The following is a 23,048-nucleotide window of genomic DNA, read 5'->3' as shown; positions in this document are numbered from 1 at the left end:
CAGGTACCAAACACTGTTGTGAGCTCTTGACATGAAGTATGTCGTTGAATCCTTGCAATAAGCCCACGAACCAAGTACTGCTATCCCCATTTTATGGATGAGGAAATTGAGGCTTATAGTAGTCCAGTTCCTTGCTCAAGTTCACAGGTAATACATGGCAGCACTAGGGTTTGAACCTGGGCAATTTGGATCTAGACCCTGTACTCTTAACCAATATACAACCATAGGGAAGGATTGGTCCCGTTCAGTATGTGAGGTATGAATCACTATGGATTCTACAGGAAAGAACCTGTTGCTTTCACCAGAAGGGAGAGGGGTAATCGTGTCTTAAGAGTTCTGAGGATACAAGGGGGCCCATCCCATACTGGAGAAATAGGAAATTGCCTTTAATCCAGAAGCTTTGAGGAGGGAGGAAGTATTGAAGACATTGGAACTCCAGGATGCTTATGTGAATTTCAGCTACCTCAAGGACAGCATTTTTGGAAGCATGTTGGAAGGAGCCTCCATAGCCTGGGTGATTCTCAAATTAAATGAAGAGTTAGTGAGCAATTTATTCTGGAGACATTATACCCACCGTCAGTTTCTGGTGGGTCTCCTAGGTGCCAGGCATTGCATTTACAACCTTATGCTTTTTCCTTACAACACATCTGTGGGGTAGATATTATTATTTCGTATGCCTTAGAGATTAAGAAACTGATGCAAAGATTTAAGTAACTTGTCCCAGATCACATAGCTGGTGGAATTGGGCTCTTAGAATCCAGGTCTGTCTAATTTTTTAAAACCATGCAATTCAATGAACAAATGTTTTGGGGGCTCTTCAAGGAGCACAGTTCCCCTTGGGAGTGATCAAGGTGAAAAGGGGCTTCCAAGTAAGTTTGGGCTGGGGAAGTCGGACACAAGGAGTAGAGCTCAGAGTAGGTTTTTCTGGATCCTTTCAAGTCTTACCAAGAGGTGAGGAATTTAAGAACAACTGCAGGGAGATTTCAGCTCTTAGAGGATAAAACGGGAGGAAAACCTTTTCAGCCTTTGCTCTGTGACTTATATCAGCAACAAGGGGAGTATTTGCAAACAGTGGGTATTATATCTTGATTTTGACGGAGGAAAGTAAATGAGTTTGAGATGAGAAGAATGATCAGGGCAGGTGGAATTAGGTAATGGTTACTTTCAAAAGGTAGAAATCTTAAAATATAGAGGCTGTTATCCAACAAGTCCAATTGTATCTGTCCTTGGGATGAAACTTGCACCGAAGGACATAACCAGGAGCACTCAGAATTCCCACTTTAGAAAGAAACTTGTGATATAGTAAAAGTACATTAAAAATGCCCTTGAGAGTTTTGGCTAGATGACACATTTTGATTCCCTTCTTCTGAAAAACAAACAAACCAGCAAATATAAAAGTAGGGAAAATCTGCAGCAACACTGGAAACTATGGAGGAGGGCCATTAAAATGCCAGATGGGCGGCGAACCTGGGCCAATGACTCTGGAAGGACATTTCTGCCCCAGAAAAGGGGCTGATCCCCCCGCCAGCTCCAAGCCAGAAGCAGGCACAGTGGCTTCATGCAAACAGGAAGAAATTCCTCAGGGAACTCCTGAGTCTCGGCTGCCCTCCGTGGACAAGCAACTGGTGCTCCTGCTTGAAATCCATCCAAATAAAAAGTAAGGCGCTCCAGGAAGAATCCACTCACCTTGTTCTGGAGGGAAAAACCATATCTGGATAGGCTGCTCATCATTTAAGAATGGAAGAGCATGAAAAGCCACAAATGCCTCAGCCCAAACACCATGTGGCCCGTGAACACACAGAAGCAGGAAGGGAGGCAAACGTAGCCATACTGTAAGGAAGACACAGATTTCAGGTTGAGAGAAAAACATTTCAATTAAACAAGAGCTAAAAAAAAAAAAAGTGAGAAAATAACAGATGAACATGAAGCTGAATGAAGAGCAAGAAGAGATAAAGGGAGCTAGAGGGGCTCATGAGAAATGATCTTCAATGGAAATCTGAATTTTACAGTTTATTACTTTGCTACTTAGATGAAGCCTTTGTGCCCTTTGAGCTTTAAAATTCCTTGGTTCTGTGAACTGACTCTAAAGCAGTGAGGAGATTAGACAAAGAAGCGAAGAATGAGGAGATGGAGGTAAGCCCACAGAGTGACAAAATGTGTCAAATAAGGGCATTTTGAGAAATTTAACAAGTCAGCTGCTGATTACAAATAAATAGTTTAAAAACATTTGTTTTTAATAAAATACACATAACATAAAATTTGCCATCTTGACTGTTTTTAAGAATACAGTTCAGTAGTGTTAACTCTGTGCACATTCTTGTACAGCCCATCTCCAGAACTTTCTCACCTCACAGAACTGAAACTCTATACCCATTAAACAACTCCTCATCTCTCCCTCTCCCCAGCCACTGACAACCACAATTTGGCTTCCTGTTTCTAGAAGTTTCACCTCCCTAGAGGTCTCATACAAGTTAATCACACAGTATTCAGTGTTTGTCTAACTGGCTTATTTCACTTAGCATAACGTCCTCAAGGTTCATCCATTTTGCAGCCTGTGTCAGAATTCCCTTCCTTTGTAAGGCTGCAAAGCATTCCATTGTGTGGATGGACACCCACACTTTGCTTTTCCATTCACATGTTAATGGACAGTTTGGGTTGCTTCTACCTTTTGGTTATTGTGAATAATGCTGCTATGAAGATGGTATACAAATATCTCTGTAAGATCTGCTTTCAGTTCTTTTGGCTGTATACTCAGAAGTAGTAGTATTAGATCCTATGGTAATTCTATTTTTAATTTTTTCAGGAACAGCCATACTGTTTCTATAGCAGCTGCATCATTCTCCATTATCATCAACAGCACAGGGTTCCAGTTTCTCTACATCCTCGCCAACACTTGCTATTTTGTTTTTTGTTTTTTTTTTAAGATTTTATTTATTTATTTGACAGAGAGAGACACGGCAAGAGAAGGAACACAAGCAGGGGGAGTGGGAGAGGGAGAGGCAGGCTTCCCGCTGAGCAGAGAGCCCGATGTGGGGCTTGATCCCAGGACCCTGGGATCATGACCTGAGCCGAAGGCAGACGCTCAACGACTGAGTCACCCAGGCGCCCCTATTTTCTTTGTTTTTTTAAGTAGCAGTGAGGTGATATGAATACTAGTTTTGATTTATCAGTAATGTAGTTAAAGCGATTAGAATTTCTTATAGTCCTACCTGTTTGGAATATAAGCAATTATGAAAAAAAAAATGTAAGCAATTACTAATGGGTCCTGGTTCTACTGTGAGACCTTCCGTAGCCTCAAGCAAATCACAGATCATTCCAGAGCAGTGTTGTCCAATAGAACTTTCTGTGATGCTAAAAATGTTTACGTTGGCGTTGTCTATTATGGGTAGCCACTAGCTAGTTTTAATTAACTAAATTTAATTTAATTTAAAATTCAACTTCTCAGTCAGACCAGCCACATGTGGCCACTGAGCACTTGAAATATAGCTAGTAAGATTAAGGAGTGAATTTTTAATTTAATTTAATTTTAGTTAAAATGTAAATAGTCAGGGCGCCTGGGTGGCTCAGTCGTTAAGCTTCTGCCTTTGGCTCAGGTCATGATCCCAGGGCCCTGGGATCAAGCCGAGCCCCCGCATCAGGCTCCCTGCTCAGCAGGAAGCCTGCTTCTCCCTCTTCCTCTGCCTGCCGCTCCCCCTGCTTGTACTCTCTTTCTGTCAAATAAGTAAATAAAATCTTTAAAAAAAAATGTAAATAGCCACATTTGGTTGGTGGCTACTGTACAGAACGGCTAGTCTAGGGCATGCCTTTTAGCTCTTAAGATAAAATAATGTGGGGCACCTGGCTGGCTCAGTCAGTGGAGCATGTGACTCTTGATCTCAGGGTTGTGAGTTCAAGCCCCACGTTGGGTGTAGAGACTACTTAAAAATAAAATCTTTAGAAAAAGAAAAAGAGAGAACTATGTAGTCCGTATATTGGGAGCTGCTGGTGCTTGCTCTGACTTTCCCATTAGTCTTTTTTGGGGGGCGGGGCAGGAAGGGGCAGAGGGAGAGAGAGAATCCTAAGCACGCTCCACGCCCAGCACGGAGCGAAGGTGGGGCTCAATCTTAAGACCCTGAGATCATAACCTGAGCTGAAAACAAGAATCGGATGCTTAACTGACTGAGCCACCCAGGCGCCCCAAGGTCCCATTAGTTTTATACCTAAGGAAAAATCTTGAGTCATTGCCACTCACCACAAACAGCATTCCCACACCCATCACCAACAAAATAAAACAAAGCCAGCTCAGCTCTTTGATGTTCTGGAAATATTTGCATGTTTCCTGGCACCTTCTCTGTGATGGTTTAAACTTGTGCTTTGTTTGGCTTCAGGACCTGTATGAGGCTGGAGAGAAGAAATGGGGGACAGATGAGGTGAAATTTCTAACTGTTCTCTGTTCCCGGAACCGAAATCATCTGTTGCATGGTAAGGCGCTTGCCTCATCTTCCAAAGAAAATGAGAGATGATGAAAACTATTGTCCATTATTAATTGAGAATTTTCCCCCTTTACTTGTACAAAGAACAGATTGTACTGAATTGTCTTAGAAGTTTTACCTTGGATATGTATGAGTGCAACGATGTGCATGAGGGCCAATTTCTTTTTTTCTTTTTTTAAAGATTTCATTTATTTATTAGAGAGAGAGAGAGGACGAGTGAGGGGGAGGAGCAGAGGGAAAGGGACAGGAGAAGCAGACTCTCCACTGAGTGGGGAGCCCGACATGGGGCTCGATCCCAGGACCCTGGGATCATGACCTGAGCTGAAGGCAGACGCTTAACTGACTGAGCCACCCAGGTGCCTGCTGAAAGATTAATTATGAATAATTAGCAGATATACAACATATTAATAGGAGTTTGGCATTTCTGTTTGTAGGAAACCAAACCTTCACGGTCAGTCCTTTTTCCAAAGCAGCCCCATTTCATTTTAGTTATGTAAGAAAAAATCTTCAGTACATCGGTGAGCAATAAAATAAAATTGTTGGTTGACATTTATTCCTAGTTAATATCCAAGTTGTAAAGCTAATAGAAGTGATTTCTTTAGGGAGTATGTTGCATAAGATACATAGTGGATAATTCCAAATTTTATTTCCTTTGTGTAATGTTTCTAATTTGCTTCTGATGATGCTTAGTCTTTGTAATGTGCTTTAACTTCTTTGGGGAAAAAAATTGTAGCAAATTTGTCGCCAGGTTTATTTTCTTCTTGTAAACAGCAATAAGGATTTAATAAGATATTTCATCTTTTATGTAAGCTCTTTAGGTCCTTATGTTGCATCATCATTTTTTAAGCCCACCGTGCCTTAGAATCACACACAATTTACAAAACCTATGGGAAATTTGAGAAGAATGAGTTCAGTAAATTGAAAACATAATTGAAAATTACAACACATTTGGAAGTTGCGTTTATTTCAGATATTCCACAGTGACTAAAAATAGGTGATTACACCTGTTAATAAATGTCATGGGCTACCGTCAGATGCACCAACTTCTGACTCAGCTCCTTATTTCTTCCCCTTCCCTTCCTTGCCGGATGACTAATTACATAGATCTCCCCCTGGTGGTATTTTCCAAGAACTGCAGGTCCTCAAATAATGCAAATAACAATTTTCACTTCTAGGCCCAAGTCAGTTGTTGGGAAGTTATAAAATATCTGCTTGTAAACCACTGGAAGAAAATCTAAGCACTCTTGGGATAAAGAAAACTTCATAATTTTTTTACCAGCCAACAGTAATAGTGAGGATTCAAAAAACTAAGTTTTTATTAATTATCTTCTAGGTGCAGTGCTAAGCATATTAAAGATTTTTTTTTTATTATTTGACAGAAAGAGAGAGAGAGCACAAGCAGGGGGAGTGGCAGGCAGAGGGAGAAGCAGGCTCCCTGCTGAGCAGGGAGCCTGAATGTGAGGCTCAGTCCCAGGACCCTGGGATCATGACCTGAGCTGAAGGCAGACGCTTAATGACTGAGCCACCCAGGCGCCCCAGTGCTAAGCATGTTACAAGCATTGTTTGTTGCAACATCCCATTGGAGCAGCCATTATTTCCCCCATTTTACAGTGGAGAAAACTGAGGCTTAGAAAATGTGTCAATTAGATCTTTTGATCCTAAGCAATAGACGCAGACTCCAACTTCAGTAAGAAGAAGAAATAATACAGAATGGGACAAGAGGGAAAATGGAAAATACTGGTGGCTCACTGAATTGAAGGGAGAGCCAAACATTTCCAGGAAGTATAGAAATCAAGGCAGATCTGGGGATCTCAGTGGAAGGGAGTCTCATATTTTATTTATAAGGCAGTTTCCCAAAGTCTGGTCTTCGTTGAACATGCTGATTCTTGAACGCCTACTTCAGGCTCGCTGACCTCAGATCCCGGAAAGTGACATCCGGGAAGTTTCCCAGGTTTCCCAGGTGAATCCGATGTTCTCTAGGGTTAGAGATGCCTCAGTGCTCTTGGCCATCCCCACGATCCGCTCAATTTAAAAATCCCCAGGAGGGTAAGACTGGGTCTGGTCCAGTGAACTGCCCACTCACTTGGTAGAGCTTATGGTGTATGTTAGGGGGCAGGGGGTGTCCCTGGATTGACAGTCCTGTGAGAATCACCCTGATGGGGGGCCTGGGGCAGCACCCCAAAGAAAGCAATGTTAAGAAGATAAATATCCCCTCTAAGAAGCTCCAGAAAAAGACAGTAAGAGGAAAATAGGTTTATCACATTCAAAAATATTTGGCAAAAAGTGAAAAAAAATTATGTTACAGTCTATTAAAAGATGCAACCATTTGGTTATCAAATGTAACTCAGTCTTGAAGGGGTTGAATTGCTCTAGTTTTGATGAGCCAAAAGGAAGATGAATATACAGGTGATTGCCAAGGCCAAAATTACAAAAAGGCATGTTCTGCTCATTAAAGGAACAATGAGAAAAGAAAGCAAATCTCTCCAGACGTTATCTCCATTTTATGTGTGAGAGAGCGGGGTCCCAAATAAGGGAAAGGCACAATAGTCCTTCGTCCTCTCCAACACCCATTCCACTTGCCACATGCCTCTTGGGTTCTCACTGATATTGCTAATTAATTTCCTCTTGTTGTATGCCAAAGAATAAAGAGTGAGTTCTAGAAAGAGGCTCATTCTCTCCATAAATTTTCATTTCCTCTATTCTTTTTTTATTATTTATAATTCCACTTTGTTATTGTTTGTAGTGTTTGATGAATACAAAAGGATATCACAGAAGGATATTGAGCAGAGTATTAAATCTGAAACATCTGGTAGTTTTGAAGATACTCTGCTGGCCATAGGTAAGCTGGTAGGGGGCAGGGAGTGGAGAAACAAATGTTTATAGACTGTCCTCCTTACCAGTTTGTTGTCATAGAGATATAGTTTTTTGTTTTCAGGGATTAAAAAAAATGTTTAAATCACTCATAATGAGATCCAGAATTTTAAACAAGAAGTATTATATATGATCTGATTGTTATTGTATCATGTAGCTTTATATATCTTATCTCCTGTGTGCCTTTAGATCTCAGTATGCTGGAAAGGTAATCGTACAGTAGCTGCATCTTGCAAGTCTGTGAATGGTTAGAACTAATAACAGTTTCATATGGTATAGATAGATAGTAATCATTTTGAAACTTTATGCTGCCTTTTGCTTTAATTGCCTTTATTATTTCTCCAATTAATTACTTTATTAATTACTTCTCCATGGCCTATGTTCATAAAGCATTGTTGGGCTAAAATTTTTCCGACAAAGCAATCGAGAGATACTCTTTCATACCTTGTAGAAACAGGGGGAACAACTGTCACTTTTTTCTCATAGATTTTATCTGTAATTTTTTATTTCTTTTTCTCATCTCAACAGTAAAGTGCATGAGGAACAAATCTGCATATTTTGCTGAAAGGCTTTATAAATCTATGAAGGTAAATGGCTTCATTTTTAGCATCTGAATGACCCCAACCTGTCTTGTGTCTACCTTCATGTTTATTTATGTTTCCCACACAAATTAACCAAAATCAGCCTGAGATATTCAGTTCATCAAATACTTCACTGAGTGGCTGCTACTGATAATACTAGGTAATATTTATTGAGTACTTATAATAATAGTGATCACTATTCCTAGTGCCGTATATATATGGATTAATTTTATCCCTACAACAGCTGAATGGGGCAGGTACTGTTGTTAACCCCCATTTTACAGTTGAGAAAAATGAGACATAGGGAGGTAGGCAGTTTGTCCAAGGTCCTCAGTGAGGATGTAACGGAGCAGGGATGCAAACACTGGCAGTCTGGCTTCATAGCCCAAGAACCTAACCGTGCATTATACTCTGTGTGCAGACACCGTTGCTGGGAACCGTGGGAGGTGCAGGAGAGATCAAAAGGTAGGAAGGGGAAGACAGGTATGGGCAGAAAACCAACAAGAGCAAAATAGAATGTAAGACAGTAGTTGAGGACCCAAATATCTAGGAACACAGAAAGAAGAGTATTTTTTTTTCAATATTCGTTGAGGGGGTGAGGATCAGAAAAGACTATATAAAGAAGTTGGTATCTGTGAGCAGGACCTTCAAGGAAGCTTTATATGGGGGGATTTCATATGGTAGGAAGGATGGTAAGGCTGGGGAGGGAAGGAGGACATTCAGGGGAGGAATCTGCAGGCGAGGCAGCAGGCTGAGAATTCAGAGTATGTCTCCAGTGGCAGGGAGTGGTCTCCTCTGGTCAGAACACAGAACATCAGAAAGCCTTGAACACTGTGGTGACGAGTATTCCACAGGCTTTCTAAGGTTGTGGTGCAAAGGACATCATCAGGAGAGCTATGCAGAGATTTGCCTTGATAAGCTAAAGAAGAACACCGTCTGAAAACCAGCATGGATCTTGTTTTCTTCCTTAGGGCTTGGGCACCGATGATGAAACCCTCATTAGAGTTATGGTTTCTCGAGCAGAGATTGATATGATGGACATCCGGGAAAACTTCAAGAGGCTCTATGGAAAGTCTCTGTACTCCTTCATCAAGGTAGGTCACGAGAGCCTGGCCTTGGCCCAGGGGAAAGCTTGGAGGAAAGAATGGGGTTCTAACCTGGGCATTCAGACACTTCTTAGCTGCTCCCTGGCAGATAGCATCCCCTTTAAAGATGGTACTCTAATTCAGGTATTTCCAGTTTCTCTCCTTTCACACAGATGTTTAAATCTCTGCGAGGTTAAAAGCTGGAAATGTTTGCCTTCTAAATATAGTGATTATTTCATGTTGACCCCAGACAGAGAAAGAGTATATTTTAATGAATAGTTTTAACAATGCAGTTTCCTTGTCTACCTGCTTATGGTGGAAGGTATATAACTAAATCCATCATCCAGAACCCTATCCCGGGCCAGCTGAGGTCCACTGAAAACATGGAAAAGCATGTTAGTTACCCTGGATTGCTGCCATTCTGTACCTGGCAGCAGACTTCCAGGAGTCCTAACCTGGCACGGGGTGACGAGAAAGGACTCATCCCTCAAAACCCCTCATTACTGGGATTTCGCTTCCTGAGGAAGCCAGAAGGGTCTCATGAATATGAAGCCAAGACCCGCTTCTCTAGAAGCTGGTGTTGCCTGCACCACCTGTAAACTTCAAATCAGGATTTGATCCGTGGATTAAATATTCTGAATCCTACACATAGCTTGCAGAGTGTAATTATGAGGTGATTTGAGCTGCTGAGTTTGTTACTATGTATACAAAGCATTTAGGAACTTGTTTCTATTTCTGGACCTTCTATGAGGTAACCTTATTTTGCAGAGCTGAAATATAGCTAGCTGTAAGTAAAAGACTTTTTAGATTCAAGGATAACTGTAAAGGAAGTTATGGGAAAATACATTTATACTATATAATATAGAGTTAATATCCCTATATGAAGAGCTACAAATCACTAAGAAAAAGGAAAAAATCCAAAAAGAAAACATGCGCTTACTTCACAAAGGACAATAAATATATAGAATGATTAATACCAATAATAAACAATCAATTGCAAGTAAAAACAAATCACCGTCTTTTATCCTATACCTTAACAAAGTTTAAAGAGATCAAACCAGCATTGAGAAGGGCTTGGGGAAAATTCACCATCTCTTATGGCAGGACTGTAAACTGGTCTAACCGTTCTGGGAGGCAGCTTGGCAATAAATGTTTGTTATTTTTTAAAAAATATTTATTTATTTATTTATTTATTTGAGAGAGAGAAAGAGCATGGGTGTGCGAGTGGGGGGAGGAGCAGAAGGGGAGAGAGAGAGAGAAGTGGACTCCCTGCTGAGCTCAGACCATGATGCAAGGTTCAATCACAGGACCCCGAGATCATGACCTGAGCTGAAATCAGAGTCAGACCCTTAACTGACTGAGCCTCCCAGGCACCCCAGGAATAAATGTTTAAAAAATAAACTATACCTCTTACTTAGCTATTACAGGTTTAGGAATTTATTTAGAGAAAATAATAAAATAAAAATGCATTAATCCACAGAATGGGAGAAAATATTTGCAAGTCATATTTAGTAAGGGTTTACTATCCAGAATATATAAAATGTTTCTACAACTCAACAAAAAGACAAACAACCCAATTTTAAAATGACAAAGGATTTGAATAGACATTTCTCCAAGGAAGATAAACAAATGGCCAATAAGCACACAAAAAGATGCTTAACATCATTAATCATTAGGGAAATGCAGATCAAAACCACACTGAAATACCACTTCATACCTACTAGGATGACTATAATTTTAGAAAACAGAAAATAACAAATGTTGGGGAGGATATGGAGAAATTGGAACCTTTGTACATTGCTGGTGTGGATGTAAAATGTTGCAAACACTGAAAAACAGTCTGGCATTTCCTCAAAGAGTTAAATATTTAAAAAAATAGTTAAACATAGAATTACCAAATGACCCAGCAATTCCACTCACTGCTGTATACTCAAAAGAAATGAAAACAGGGACTAACAGATACTTGTACACTGACCTAAACATTATTCATAATAGCAAAAGGTGGCAACAACCTAAGTATCCAGCAACAGATGAACGGATAAACAAAATGAGGTATATACATACATAAAAAGGAATGAGGTTTCTGGTACATGGATGTACCTTTGGAACATGCTAGGTGGAATAAACCAGACACAAAAGGACAAATACTGTATGATTCTGTGTACTTACACAAAATATTTAGAATAGGTAAATTCACAGAGACAGAAAGTAGATTAGAGGCTACCAGGAGCTGGGGGAGAAAGGAAATGGAAGGTTATTGGTTAGTGGGTTACAGAGTAGGGGAGATGAAAAGGTTTTGGAAATAGACAGTGATGATGGTTACACAACAATGTGAATTAGTGCCACTGAGTTATACACTTTAAATGGTTAAAATGGCAAATTTTGTTATATATATATTTTACCACATTTATGAAAGAATTTGAATAAAATCGTTTCACGAAATGTGAAAAAAAGTCAACTAAATATTGTTTTTTTTTTAAGATTTTATTTATTCTTTTGAGACACAGAGATAGAGAGAGAGAGAAAGCATGAGCAGGGAGAGAGGCAGAGGGAGAAGCAGGCTCCCCGCTGAGCCAGGAGCCCGATGTGGGGCTTGATCCCAGGACCCTGGGATCATGACCTGAGCTGAAGGCAGACGCTTAACCATCTGAGCCACCCAGGTGCCCCTAAATATTGTATTTCATCTTATTTTTTTTAAAGATCATTTACCTTTTTCTTTTTTCTTTTTTAAGATTTTATTTATTTATTTATTTGACAGAAAGAGACACAGTGAGAGAGGGAACACAAGCAGGGGGAGTGGGAGAGGGAGAAGCAGGCTTCCCGCTGAGCAGGGAGCCCGATGTGGGGCTTGATCCCAGGAACCTGGGATCATGACCTGAGCCGAAGGCAGATGCTTAACGAATGAGCCACCCAGGCGCCTCTATATTTTATCTTAGTATTATTTATATTTACATTACTTTATGTTATTTATATTTTATAAATTATATGGTATATACTTATGGTACATAATTCATTATATATTATTTTTGTTAACCAATAGGGGATGACTCAAATAAATTATGGAAAATTTATACGATGTAATAATATACAGGCACTAAAATGATGGGGTACAAAAATATTGATCGGCTCAGGCAACATCACTATAAATATATTTATATTATATGTTTATATATATAAATATATATGTACACACAACACTGGAAAAGATTAAAAATAAAGAATATATTGCCCATTTAATAACAATTGTCAGAAGGACAAGAACAGATATATAAAATATGTCAATAATGGAAAAAATGACTGGGATTCCTGGGTGGCTTAGTCAGTTAAGCATCTGCCTTCGGCTCAGGTCATGATCCCAGGGTCCTGGGATCAAGAGCCACGTTGGGCTCCCTGCTCAGCAGGAAGCCTGCTTCTCCCCCTGCTTGTGTGTGCTCTCTCTCTCTGACAAATAAATAAATAAAATCTTTAAAAAAAATAGAAAAAATGACAGAAGTAAGACAAAATGTAAGTAAGACAAAATAGAAAAAAATGACAGAAGTAAGACAAAATGTAAGTTATAAATAAGCCCTCAGGTTATATAAAAATGTAAAATCCTAGTCTGTGCTGTTTATAAGGAACAACTAAACCACAGTGACATGTAAGTAGCTTAAAGTAAAGGCAGTTTACATTTGACAATATAAAAAAGAAAGCAGGGATTACACTATCGGGAAAAAGAAGAATTTAAGGAGAAAAAGCATTAAGTAGGAAAAAATGGGTTACTTTATATTAAGAAAAGCAACCGTACCCAACAAAGATTAAGTTGCATGAAACTTGAAGTGCCAGTATTGCATTCAAATCTATAAACAAGAAATTTGAAGCTCCAAAAGAGATTGATGGCAATAGTATGCCAGATAGAGTTTAACAAACACATCCTTATTCTTTGGCAGATTGTTAGGGCAAAGCATAAAGAAGGATATATTAAGATTTATTTTAATAGATTTATATATTAAACTTTGAATCCTATAGACAGAGATTCCCTCTTCCTTTTATTTATTTATTTATTTGAGAGAGAGAGCACAAGCAGGAGGAGCAGCAGAGGGAGAGGGAGAAGCAGACTCTCTGCCGAGCAGGGAGCCCCATGTGGGGCTCATTCCCAGAACCTTGGGATCACGACCAGAGCTGAAGGCAGATGCTTAACCGACTGAGCCGCCCAGGCGCCCCATCTTTTTTTTTTTTTTTAAGATACATTTACTTATTTTAGAGAGAGAGTACAGGAGGGAGGGGCAGAGGGAGAGAGAGAGAATCTCAGGCTGACTCTCGCTGCGCATGGAGCCCAATGCTGGGCTCAGTCTCACAACTGTGAGATCATGACTTGTGTGGAAATCAAGAGTCGGACACTTAACTACCCCAGCCACCCAGGTGCCCCGAGATTCCCTCTTTTCTAGTGCCCGTGAAACACAAGCAAAAATTGATCTATTAATTAGACCATAAAAAATATATATGTAGAAATTATAGCAGCTTTCTGGAAGGCTAGTTTGCAACACATATTGAAAGGCTTAAGAAAATACATGATGGTTAATCTGGTAATTACCATTTTATGAAAATTTATCCTGACTAAATCATCAAGAAATGCACAAAAATTCAACTATAATTCTTATTGCAGCAGTGTTTAAATATTGAAAAACTGGAAACAACAAATATCTAACAATGGGGGAGGGTTATCAAATAAATTATTTTACCTGTATACGATGGAATTCCTTTTAACCATTAAAGAATGATGTAGAAAAATATTTAATAAATTAAAACAGGGAAATAGTCTACATTATGTAAGAAAAGCAGAATACAGAACACTATAGGCCCATCACACAGGAACCTACACACATAGAAAAAAGTCTGGAAGGATATGCACAAACCAAAATGTTAAGAATAGTCATCTCTGGATTGGTGGAATTAGGATTTTTATGTTCTTCTTTTAGGTCTTTATTCTCTACGTTGAACATGTATTATTTTTGCAATAAAAAAATAACAAATGTTATTTTTAAAAAACACCTCTCTGAGAAAAAGCCAGACAAGTTTGAAAAAGTTAACACAGATGCCTCTGAGCTGTGTATTCCGTGTCAAAACCCATTTACCTGACTGTACCTTTGCTTCGCTTGCCCCCAGGGAGACACATCTGGAGACTACAGGAAGGTACTGCTCATTCTCTGTGGAGGAGATGATTAAAATAAAATCCAAGAAGGATAGGAGGATTCCCAACACTTTGAATTTTTTTTTAAGTTCATTTTTCTACACTGCTATTAGCATTATCTCATTGCTTATTTCCAATTAAAACACCTACAGATGCTTCCTAGGATATAGACTGACTATTATTATTCATCTATAATTACTCATTATGATGCTTTAAAGCTGTACTTGCATTTCAAAGCTTATAAAACCTAAAAGGAGAGTTAAAATTAGAAATAAAAATGTACTCCATGTTTTTAACAGATTTCTTCCTTATCTGTGTTTCACAGAAATTGGAATGTATTAAATTTATTTCATGGTTTTGGTGAAAAACTATTAAAGTGGAAGACTGAAAGACTGTCCTAAAATCACTCTGCTTCCCTAATTCTAATCTCAAAGTGGCTAGTAATTTCTTGACTTGAAATTGTGAGCATCTAGTTCATAAGAATATCCAATTTGCTATTTTACATGGTCATACTTGGAAGACATCCAATAATCTCCTTTATTTAGATTTTGTCTATACTGTTAGTTGATCTCTACAAAAGTTTGCATGGGAGACTTCCTTCTTCACATCTTACGTTAAGATTATTTACTCTCTCCAGGTTGAAGTATACCAAAATCAGCCACTTGTCTGAACAAGTTAAATTCTTTGTGTGCTTATACGGATCATATATGTGTGGTTAACAAACATAAATGCTGAACATTCCACAATATTATGGTTAATATCTTAATCTAGCTGGAAGATGAATGGAAAAAAATTAAGTGTCGAACCAGGTATTATTTTGGTGATGGGGACAAATAATACAAATATTCTGAATTTACGTAAAGGAATTTTTTTGTGCTAAAAATATTTTTTAAAATGTTTTTCAATTTTGTTGATTTGTAGCAATTTACATTTGCATTGTGCCTTTCAACTCTAGAATTATTCTGAAGTTGTACTTGATTTTATTCAAAAGTTCAGTTTGTATACAACATGGAAAAATAATTTTAATAAAACATGGTATCTTTAAAATGACATATATTCTTTCTCTAATTGACTTTTCCACTATCTTTAAAAAACTGTGTCACTTAGTTTCTATTAGAAACTGCCATTAAGCAGCACCTGGGTGACTCAGTCAGTTAAGCGTCTGCCTTTGGATCAGGTCATGATCCCAGGTTCCTGGGATCGAGCCCCACATGGGGCTCACTGGTTGATGGGGACCTGCTTCTCCCTCTCCCTCTACCTACCACTTCCCCTGCTTGTGCTCTCTCTCTCTCTCTCTGTCAAAGAAATAAATAAAATCTAAAAAAAAAAAAAAAAAGGAACTACAACATTAAGAAAAAATAATATAGCCTTATATACACTTATTGCTATAAAACTAATGTTCACATATACCAAACACTACTTAATGGTATAAAATAATGTATTTATTCTCTGGAAATGAGTGATGTGCTCTGTTCTACTAAGTAGAACATTTGTATTAAGTAAGAATAATTGCCTTCTTTGTTCATCCTATAATATCGTATTTTGATGGATGAAATATAGAGATATTTTTTCAATTTGTTTCTACTTGCCTATTACAAATGCTTGAGTTATTGGTGAAGGCTATTTGTATGAATACTTAGTCATTCCGATTAATTATAGGAAACAATACTGCTGCTTTGATACTTACCTAGAAAAGTATGGAATCTCCAACTTTATTTGGCTTTGGAAGCATTGCATTACAAATTTTTGGTAGTTTTATGTTTAAATTATATATAACTTAATCAAAATTTTAATACAAATTGCATTTGTTGCCTGGAAGCAGGATAAGGCCACCTTGGAAGAATGTTTGTTTATTGTCAAGAACAAGCATGACTCTGGAATATAATTGTGAGGCAACTTTGTTTTTCTCTCCAATTGTTCATCTACATTTATTCACGGACCTCTCTCTTCTGGCTTTAGGTGGAAATTCAGATAGAGGTTAGAGCTGGAACTTTTCTGGTCACTCTTAGGTTTTGAAAAGTCCTACTGTGCAGTCCCTAAAGTCATTTTAGTAATTAATATGTCTAGCCAAAATTCCAAACTTGATTTACAGTTGAGGCTTCTTCCCTTGTTTAGCTCTGGCCTATTGCCAGCAGGAATAAGGAATATGGTGGACTTCTCTTCTTTCTCCACCTCAGTTTCTTTCCATAAATGCAACCCAAACTTAGCCAGGGTTGTAGCAGGAAGGAGGAGAGTAATGGGGAGCAGAGAAGTTCTCACCTGACTGTTATTGCTGTAGTGGTAGAGGATTAGCACTGTCTTTTTTTTTTTTATGTTTTATTTATTTATTCATGGGAGTCAGAGAGAGAGAGGCAGAGGGAGAAACGGGCTCCCCGCCTAGCAGGGAGCCCAATGCGGGACTCGATCCCAGGACCCTGGGATCATGACCTCAGCCGAAGGCAGACGCTTAACCATCTGAGCTACCCAGGCGCCCGGATCAGCACTGTTTAACATTGGCAGATATTTAAAGCTGATTCTTAGGGGCATTCTCCCGGGTTCCTTAATCAACCCCATCACTAGGAAACTACTCATCTTCTGTTCCTCTGGCAAGGCAAATGTATTCTCCTTTTCCAGCCCCTAGGAACTTGATGATACCCTCAGGTGCTCTTTGCTGAAGTCAGTTTGTCCTTCCCCCCCAGGCCTCTAGGACAGAATCTAAGATGATCCCATGCTGGCTATCTTCTGGTGGCCCACACTTATTCCATGGGAAACACTTGCACATCCTTTGTGCCGACAAATTCTGGGCATGAAGACTGATCCCCTTGCTGCCATCATTCTCCATCCCTCTCCTCCCCACCCCCCACCAAGCTGCCTCAGCCAGCGTCTACTGCCGATGGGAGTATAAATTGGTAGAATCATTTCAGAGAACGATTTGGCAATAGCTAGTAAAGTTGTTAAGTTCCTAGGAAATCCACTTCTAGGAATTTGGTGAATCTTTGCACATGATGTTCATTGCTACTCTATAAGAACACTAACGTAGAAGCAACCTAACTCCCTCACAATAAACTGTGGGTTAGTGACACAATGAGCAGTGAAAATTAACTGGAGATTTGTCAACTGGATAAGTCTTAAAAGTATAATTTTGAGAAAGGTGGCGAATGATAGGTACAGAATGATTCCATTTAATTACATGCCTAAATGTTCTAAAGAACATATATTACTTATGGGTATAAGAACACGCATGGGAAAAATGATATACACTATTCTCAGGATAGTGGTTACAGTGGAGGGAGAGACAGACTGAGATGGGGGGAACGTCGTTCTATATTCTATTTAAAATAATGAATCAAAGCAATTTTAATTTAAAATTATACTGTGGTGGGTCCATAAGTGTTTATCGTATTACTCTTGAGTAATTCAGTGTAAATACTTTATTTAAGAAGTAGCAGAAGGGAGTCAGGGAGTGAAAGCTGGCTGTCCAGAGTCCATAGCAACTGCTGTACACTTCAGGCGGACAGCTGTAAATTTTGATCGGGCCTCCAGAAGGCACTATAAGCCCTGCCAGTCCCGGTACCATACCCTATCCAGACGTTCCACTGCCGCTGAGGAGTGCAGGGAACACTTGCCACAACCCGTCTAGGGCAGCAGAAGGCTGATGTTTAAGAAACACAAAGGCCTAGCAAACTCCACATTGTAGGTCCTCCTCCCTGAGGAAGCCAGGCCAAATCTCCGCAAGGCGTTATCCCAGAGAGTGGTGAGTTCTTCTAAGGAAGAGCCCAAACGGCACCGTCCTTTTTGCCTCCTGCCTAGCGCAGAGCCTACAGGTATCCGGAACTCAAGGAATCTTTGCGGAAAGAATCAATGAGGGGGACCTCCCGGTCGGGCCAATACAATGGGGCGTGTGGAGTAACGCTAAAATCTAGGTTGGCCTCAAAGCTCACGGTAGTGTGAGACCCAGGCCGACCGCAGGCCAGCAATCACCTACATGCCTACTTTATTACCGGTTCCAGCCCGCGTCCCTTTCAGTGCAGGCTCCACCCATCACGCACACTCGTCTTTCCCCGCCCCTTCCGGAGGCTCGCCGCGCGCACGCGCGCTCCGGTCCGTGCTTTGTTGCGAAAGCTAGGGGGCGAGGTCCTGCGGTCCCGGCGCGCCGCGCGGCGGGCGGGGCGGAGGATGGAGGCGATACCGTCCGCTGCAACGGTTGGGGCTGCGCGTGCGAAGGTGGCGGTGTAGGCACCCGGGCTGGGTGGAGGCCGGCGGGAGCTGGGCCATGGCGGGAGACGGTCTCCGTTGGGCTCCCTGAGGTGCGCTCCCTGAAGTCCCGGGGAGCCGTGGTCCATGGGCTCGCTGAGCAGCCGAGTGCTGCGCCACCCGGGGCGAGCCCGAGCCCAGCAGGAGCCGGGTTCTGGGGCTGGGGGCTCGACTCGCAGGCCGGAGACTGGCGGCGATGCGGCCGGTCACGGCTTCTGTTACTGCCCGGGCAGCCGCAAGCGAAAGCGGAGCAGTGGGGCCTTCTGCTACTGCCACCCCGACTCCGAGACAGATGAGGATGAGGAGGAAGGGGACGAGCAGCAGCGGCTCCTCAACACCCCGCGCAGGTACGTGGAGGGACGCGCCCGCACCTGTTGGGCGGCTCCAGGGCCGCGCCAGGGGACAAGCCCGGCGCCGGGTGCACTTCGGGGTGTGGTGCTCCCCAGCGGGTTAGGAGCCGACGTGCCCTTGACTGGGAAACCTGGGAGCCAGCCTGATGCGGGGCGGATGGGGAGCGCTTGGGAGACGCTTGGGTTCTGGATTATAAACCACAGACGCTGTCCGAGTGGTATTACAGCCCCAAGATGAGGCTGGCAAACGCCAAGCCAGAGCTTGGGCCTCATTAAACCTTAGACTGGAACGGCCGGCTGGCCTTCCGTAATACACCTTTGTCCTCTCTGAGTGGGTGGCAGGAGAATGAGTTGTTGTGCATCCGGTTACCTTAAGGGCACCCCTACTGTCGTCCACCAGTGTAAAGGGAAGTGATTACATACGCGAGGAGTTCTCCTTAACTGTAAAGGTTAGGTTTATCAATAGTGTACATTTGTTCCTTACTAGGAACGAAGTCTTTCAAAGTCTCCAGTACTTGAACGTTGACCGGGGATGTGTGTAAGCCAGTGCTGCAGCTTGCTTAACCTTTTTTCAGAGTTGAGTTGAAAAACAGGATGTTTACTTGTGAATTAGAAAATTAGAATGCGTAGAATGTTTTCACATAAAGCAATCTGGTTGCTTTTTTTTTTTTTAAAGATCATCAGTGGGGTCACATAAGTGTAATTTTTTAAATGAAACTTTAAAAAAAAGATTGAAAAACTTTGCTACACAAGTGTAACTTATTGTAAAATAAAAGTATTATGGGTAACCTGTGTTAATGGTTTGATATCTAAAGATCTTTCGTACAGTTTTATGTGTGAAAGCTTGTATTTATTTACAAAAATGGAACCGCCGCCCCCCACCTTTTTGGAGAGTCAGTCTAGTATATAAAGAGCTCAGATTATGAGTTCTAGTCTGGATTCTGTGCTTAATAGCCTTAATTCCTCATAAGTGAAATGGAGATGCTAATACTTGCCTTTTAGGGTTTGACAAATACTAGATTGTGTATAATGCACAGTTCCTGGCAGTGTTGAGGTACTCAGTAAATGTTATGTTTCTTTGATAAATTGGCCCCCTTTATCATTACAAAATGTCTCACTTTATCCCTGGTAGTATTTCCACTATTACTTTCTTTTGATAAGTGTTTAAAAGGTATATCTTTTCCATTGTTTCCTTTTTTACCTGTATCTTTATATTTATAATACGTATCTTGTAGAGAGCATATGAGTTGGGTCTAGCTTTTTTTTAATCCTTTAGGATAATTTCTGCCTTTTAATTATTATTTAGACCACTTATATTTAATGTCATTATTAAAATCTATGTCAGGGTCCATTCAAAAGAGAAATTATGCTGCAATTTGAACAGGGAAAATTTAATATAACATTTATTAGCAAGTAATGGGGAATTAACTACTGAAGGTAAACTACTGAGATAAAGAGATCTCTAAAAATATACAGGAATAGAGGATATAAGGGTGCAATCACAACTTCTCAGATTGAGACAGAATACTCAAGGAAGGAACAAATTTGGAATATAGCCATCTTTCTCCAACTGAGATTAAGATATTGGAGATGGTGTGGCTGTAGCCCACCCTAGTTGGTAGAAAAGTTTGCTGAGATGTGGTAGGCTAAGGCAGGCAAGCAGGCAGCTGCCCATTGGGATGCGAACAAACTTGCTTGGAGCCTGTCTGGCCGACAGAGCCAAAAATATTTACTGTCCAGATCTTTATAGAAAAACTTTGCCAACCCCCTGAACTACATGAGTATACTGGAATGGAAAGTCTTTAAAGCAAACCCTTATTAGAAAATACATTGAGAATTTAGTATGTTTTGTATCAGTGGAAGAGGCCTGGCTCTTCAGCCCAGCATGGGTGAAGGGTGTAAGAAAATATTAAGACCTAGAAATTTGAATGTTGGCACCAGTTATGCTCCCTGAAGGTTGTCTGATGTGCTCTCCCACCGACCAACTACTCCATGAAAAGCTTTGCCTTCCAAGCCCACCTTCCACTTCATTCACACCTTTTGACAACTGTATTTTTTACTTTTACATTAACATAACTGTTAAAACTCAGCTGTTCTGCAACCAGATCTTGGGTGTTTGCTGTGCCTAGACCATCTTTAAATTTTGAAACTTGGTAAACAGTATTTGTTGTTAGAACTGTGTAAATACTGTTCACTGCAAAGTCAAGTAGTATGGTAAGATTATAAATGATACTTCCTGAGTGCAATGTCACAACTCCTTGTTTTTCTTTTTTTTTTTTTCTTTATCCTTGTTTTTCTATTGGAGAAATTTTCTAACCTCACATTTAAGTGCAGTCTATTTTCTAAGTTCCATCAAGTGCTCAAAGTCAGGCCCTGTTTTCATTTGTATGTTATTGCAATAGTTCCCTTTTTTGTATTGCTTTTTTATTAGCGTTTCTAACTGCCTCCCCCCTCCTCATCATTGACAAAAATATTCCTTCATTATATATCCAGGTTTTCCTATCTTTCCAAACACATTTTCATGGCATCCTCCTCCAAACCCAAGCCACCCTCCACCCCAAGGTCCCTTCATCTTCCTGTTTCATTCTGGATCCATTGCTCTCCAGGTCTGGGCTTATCCTGGGACTTAATTTTACCACATCTCTAGGATTGGATCTACTGTTTTCTGCAGCCTGGGTCTTTTTCTTTCTCACCCATTTTAGGGAACTGCATCCTTGCGTATTTTCCTCAGAAAGGGTGCAAAAGGAGGTAATTTGTGCTTACCTAAATGTAAATTTAGTCTTTCACTTTATTCATCCTTTGGGTATGGAAATATAAAGTAACTTCGTGTCCTTGATGATACTACTTCATTGTCTTCTAGCCTACAGTGTTGATGAGAAATAGGATGCTGGTCTAATTCTCTTTTCTTTGTAGGTGAGGTTTTTTTTCCTCTGGAAATTTTGGAATTTTTTTCTTTGGTATTTTGGAATTTAACTAGAATGTGCTTAAGCATGGGCTTTTTAATTGCCTCAGTACTTGGTTGATCCTTACAATCTGGAGACTAGTTTGGAGAAATTTTCTTCCATTAATTTCTTCCATGATTTCCTTTTTCCTGTTATCTTTGTTTTCTCTTTCTTGGACTCCTCTTAACCAGATTTTGGATTTCTTGGATTGTACCTCTTTCTCTTTTCTTTTTTTTCCTTTCTAGGTCCTTTTTGCTTTATATTCTGGGAAATTTCCTTAACTTTCTCAGTCAGCCTCTGTTTCGGCTTTGTAATTTCTGTAACCGTGGTTTTAGTCTCTAAGAGCTCTTTTTTCCCTTGTTTCCTTTATCATAGTATCCTGTTGTTTTATAAATGTAATAATCTCAGATATTAAGATATACTAATTTTAGGGTGTTTTAAGTTCCCTTTTCCCTAATTAATATATTTCCTCTGGGGCCAGTTTCTCTTTTTAATAGTCTTTAATCCTCCTAATTCTCTTCATGTTGGGTCATTCTTGGTTGTCTGTTTATATTTAAGAATGAAACTGGTTTTGTGTGTGTGTGTGTGTGTGTGTGTGTGTGTGTGTGTGTTCTCATTGAGTAAATAGATCTATTTCTACTAAGCCTTCCCTTTAAATAGGAAGGCTGATCACTAAATGGGGTGGGGCATGCTTTGTTTTAGAGCAGAGATTCCCAAACTTTTTTTGTTCACAGCACCCTTAGTGTCTCAGTAATTTTTTTCTTGGTACCTCTGGTCCTAAGGAAATATCTCATAGTAAGGTTCAAACTACTTGCTTAATAGTAGTAGATAGCATGGTATCTGAAAGATGTTGCTGTGTTGTTTCCATTGAATATAAAATACTATACACGCATCCCTGAGTTTGATATGATCCTCCAGGTGCTTTGACACATAGTTTGGGGACCATGATTCGGGGTGAATGGGTTAAGAGCTCACAGGCTACAGATTCCTCAAATACCAGAATGAGGATTGCTTTGTCTGGGGTTGTCAATACCTGCACTGAAGTCTTAGTTTTTCCTGATAGATTTGTCCTCTCCTTCCTAGAAGAGCCTTGGGATCTTTATGCCTGAGTTATCTGTACCCTGGCTGTCTGTATTCTGTGTTCATGCATTGTGGAAGAGGCCATTAGGGGAACATGTTTCCCCATTTGCAGCCTCACTTTTGCCTTTTGTTTCTTCTGAGACCCCTCCCCTAAACCCACACAGGCTTCTGAAGGGCAGATGGGCGTCAGCCTCCATCCTAGACCTTCATGATGTATTCTGGGCTGTGGCTTCTGCTGCTTTTTTCTATTGCATTTTATTTTCTAAC

At 40.3% G+C, this 23,048-nt stretch overlaps 2 protein-coding genes across 3 annotated transcripts in view; both read left to right on the top strand.

Annotated features, from left to right (window-relative positions):
- ANXA4 (annexin A4) overlaps positions 1-15,226 on the top strand; it is a 74,468-nt gene extending 59,242 nt beyond the window's left edge. The window contains exons 9-13 of the mRNA XM_027622320.2: positions 4,368-4,461; positions 7,216-7,311; positions 7,872-7,930; positions 8,896-9,018; positions 14,152-15,226. Coding sequence (XP_027478121.1) covers positions 4,368-4,461; positions 7,216-7,311; positions 7,872-7,930; positions 8,896-9,018; positions 14,152-14,211 — 432 coding nt within the window. The 3' untranslated portion in view covers positions 14,212-15,226. The remainder of the gene's footprint in view (positions 1-4,367; positions 4,462-7,215; positions 7,312-7,871; positions 7,931-8,895; positions 9,019-14,151) is intronic.
- A 3,043-nt stretch (positions 15,227-18,269) lies between these two features.
- The window catches only part of GMCL1 (germ cell-less 1, spermatogenesis associated), a 36,283-nt gene continuing 31,504 nt past the window's right edge, over positions 18,270-23,048 (top strand). Inside the window, exon 1 of one of the 2 annotated variants that reach the window (XM_027621636.2) lies at positions 18,270-18,756. In XM_027621636.2, the coding sequence (XP_027477437.1) occupies positions 18,497-18,756 (260 nt within the window). In that variant the 5' untranslated portion in view covers positions 18,270-18,496. The remainder of the gene's footprint in view (positions 18,757-23,048) is intronic. The other variant, XM_027621635.2, reaches the window with a different exon arrangement.

This window comes from Zalophus californianus, chromosome 8 (assembly GCF_009762305.2).
Source record: "Zalophus californianus isolate mZalCal1 chromosome 8, mZalCal1.pri.v2, whole genome shotgun sequence".
In the NCBI taxonomy this organism is placed as follows: Eukaryota; Metazoa; Chordata; class Mammalia; order Carnivora; family Otariidae; genus Zalophus; species Zalophus californianus.
Note: the sequence above shows the minus strand (reverse complement) of the source record. Positions and strands in the feature narration are given on the sequence as shown.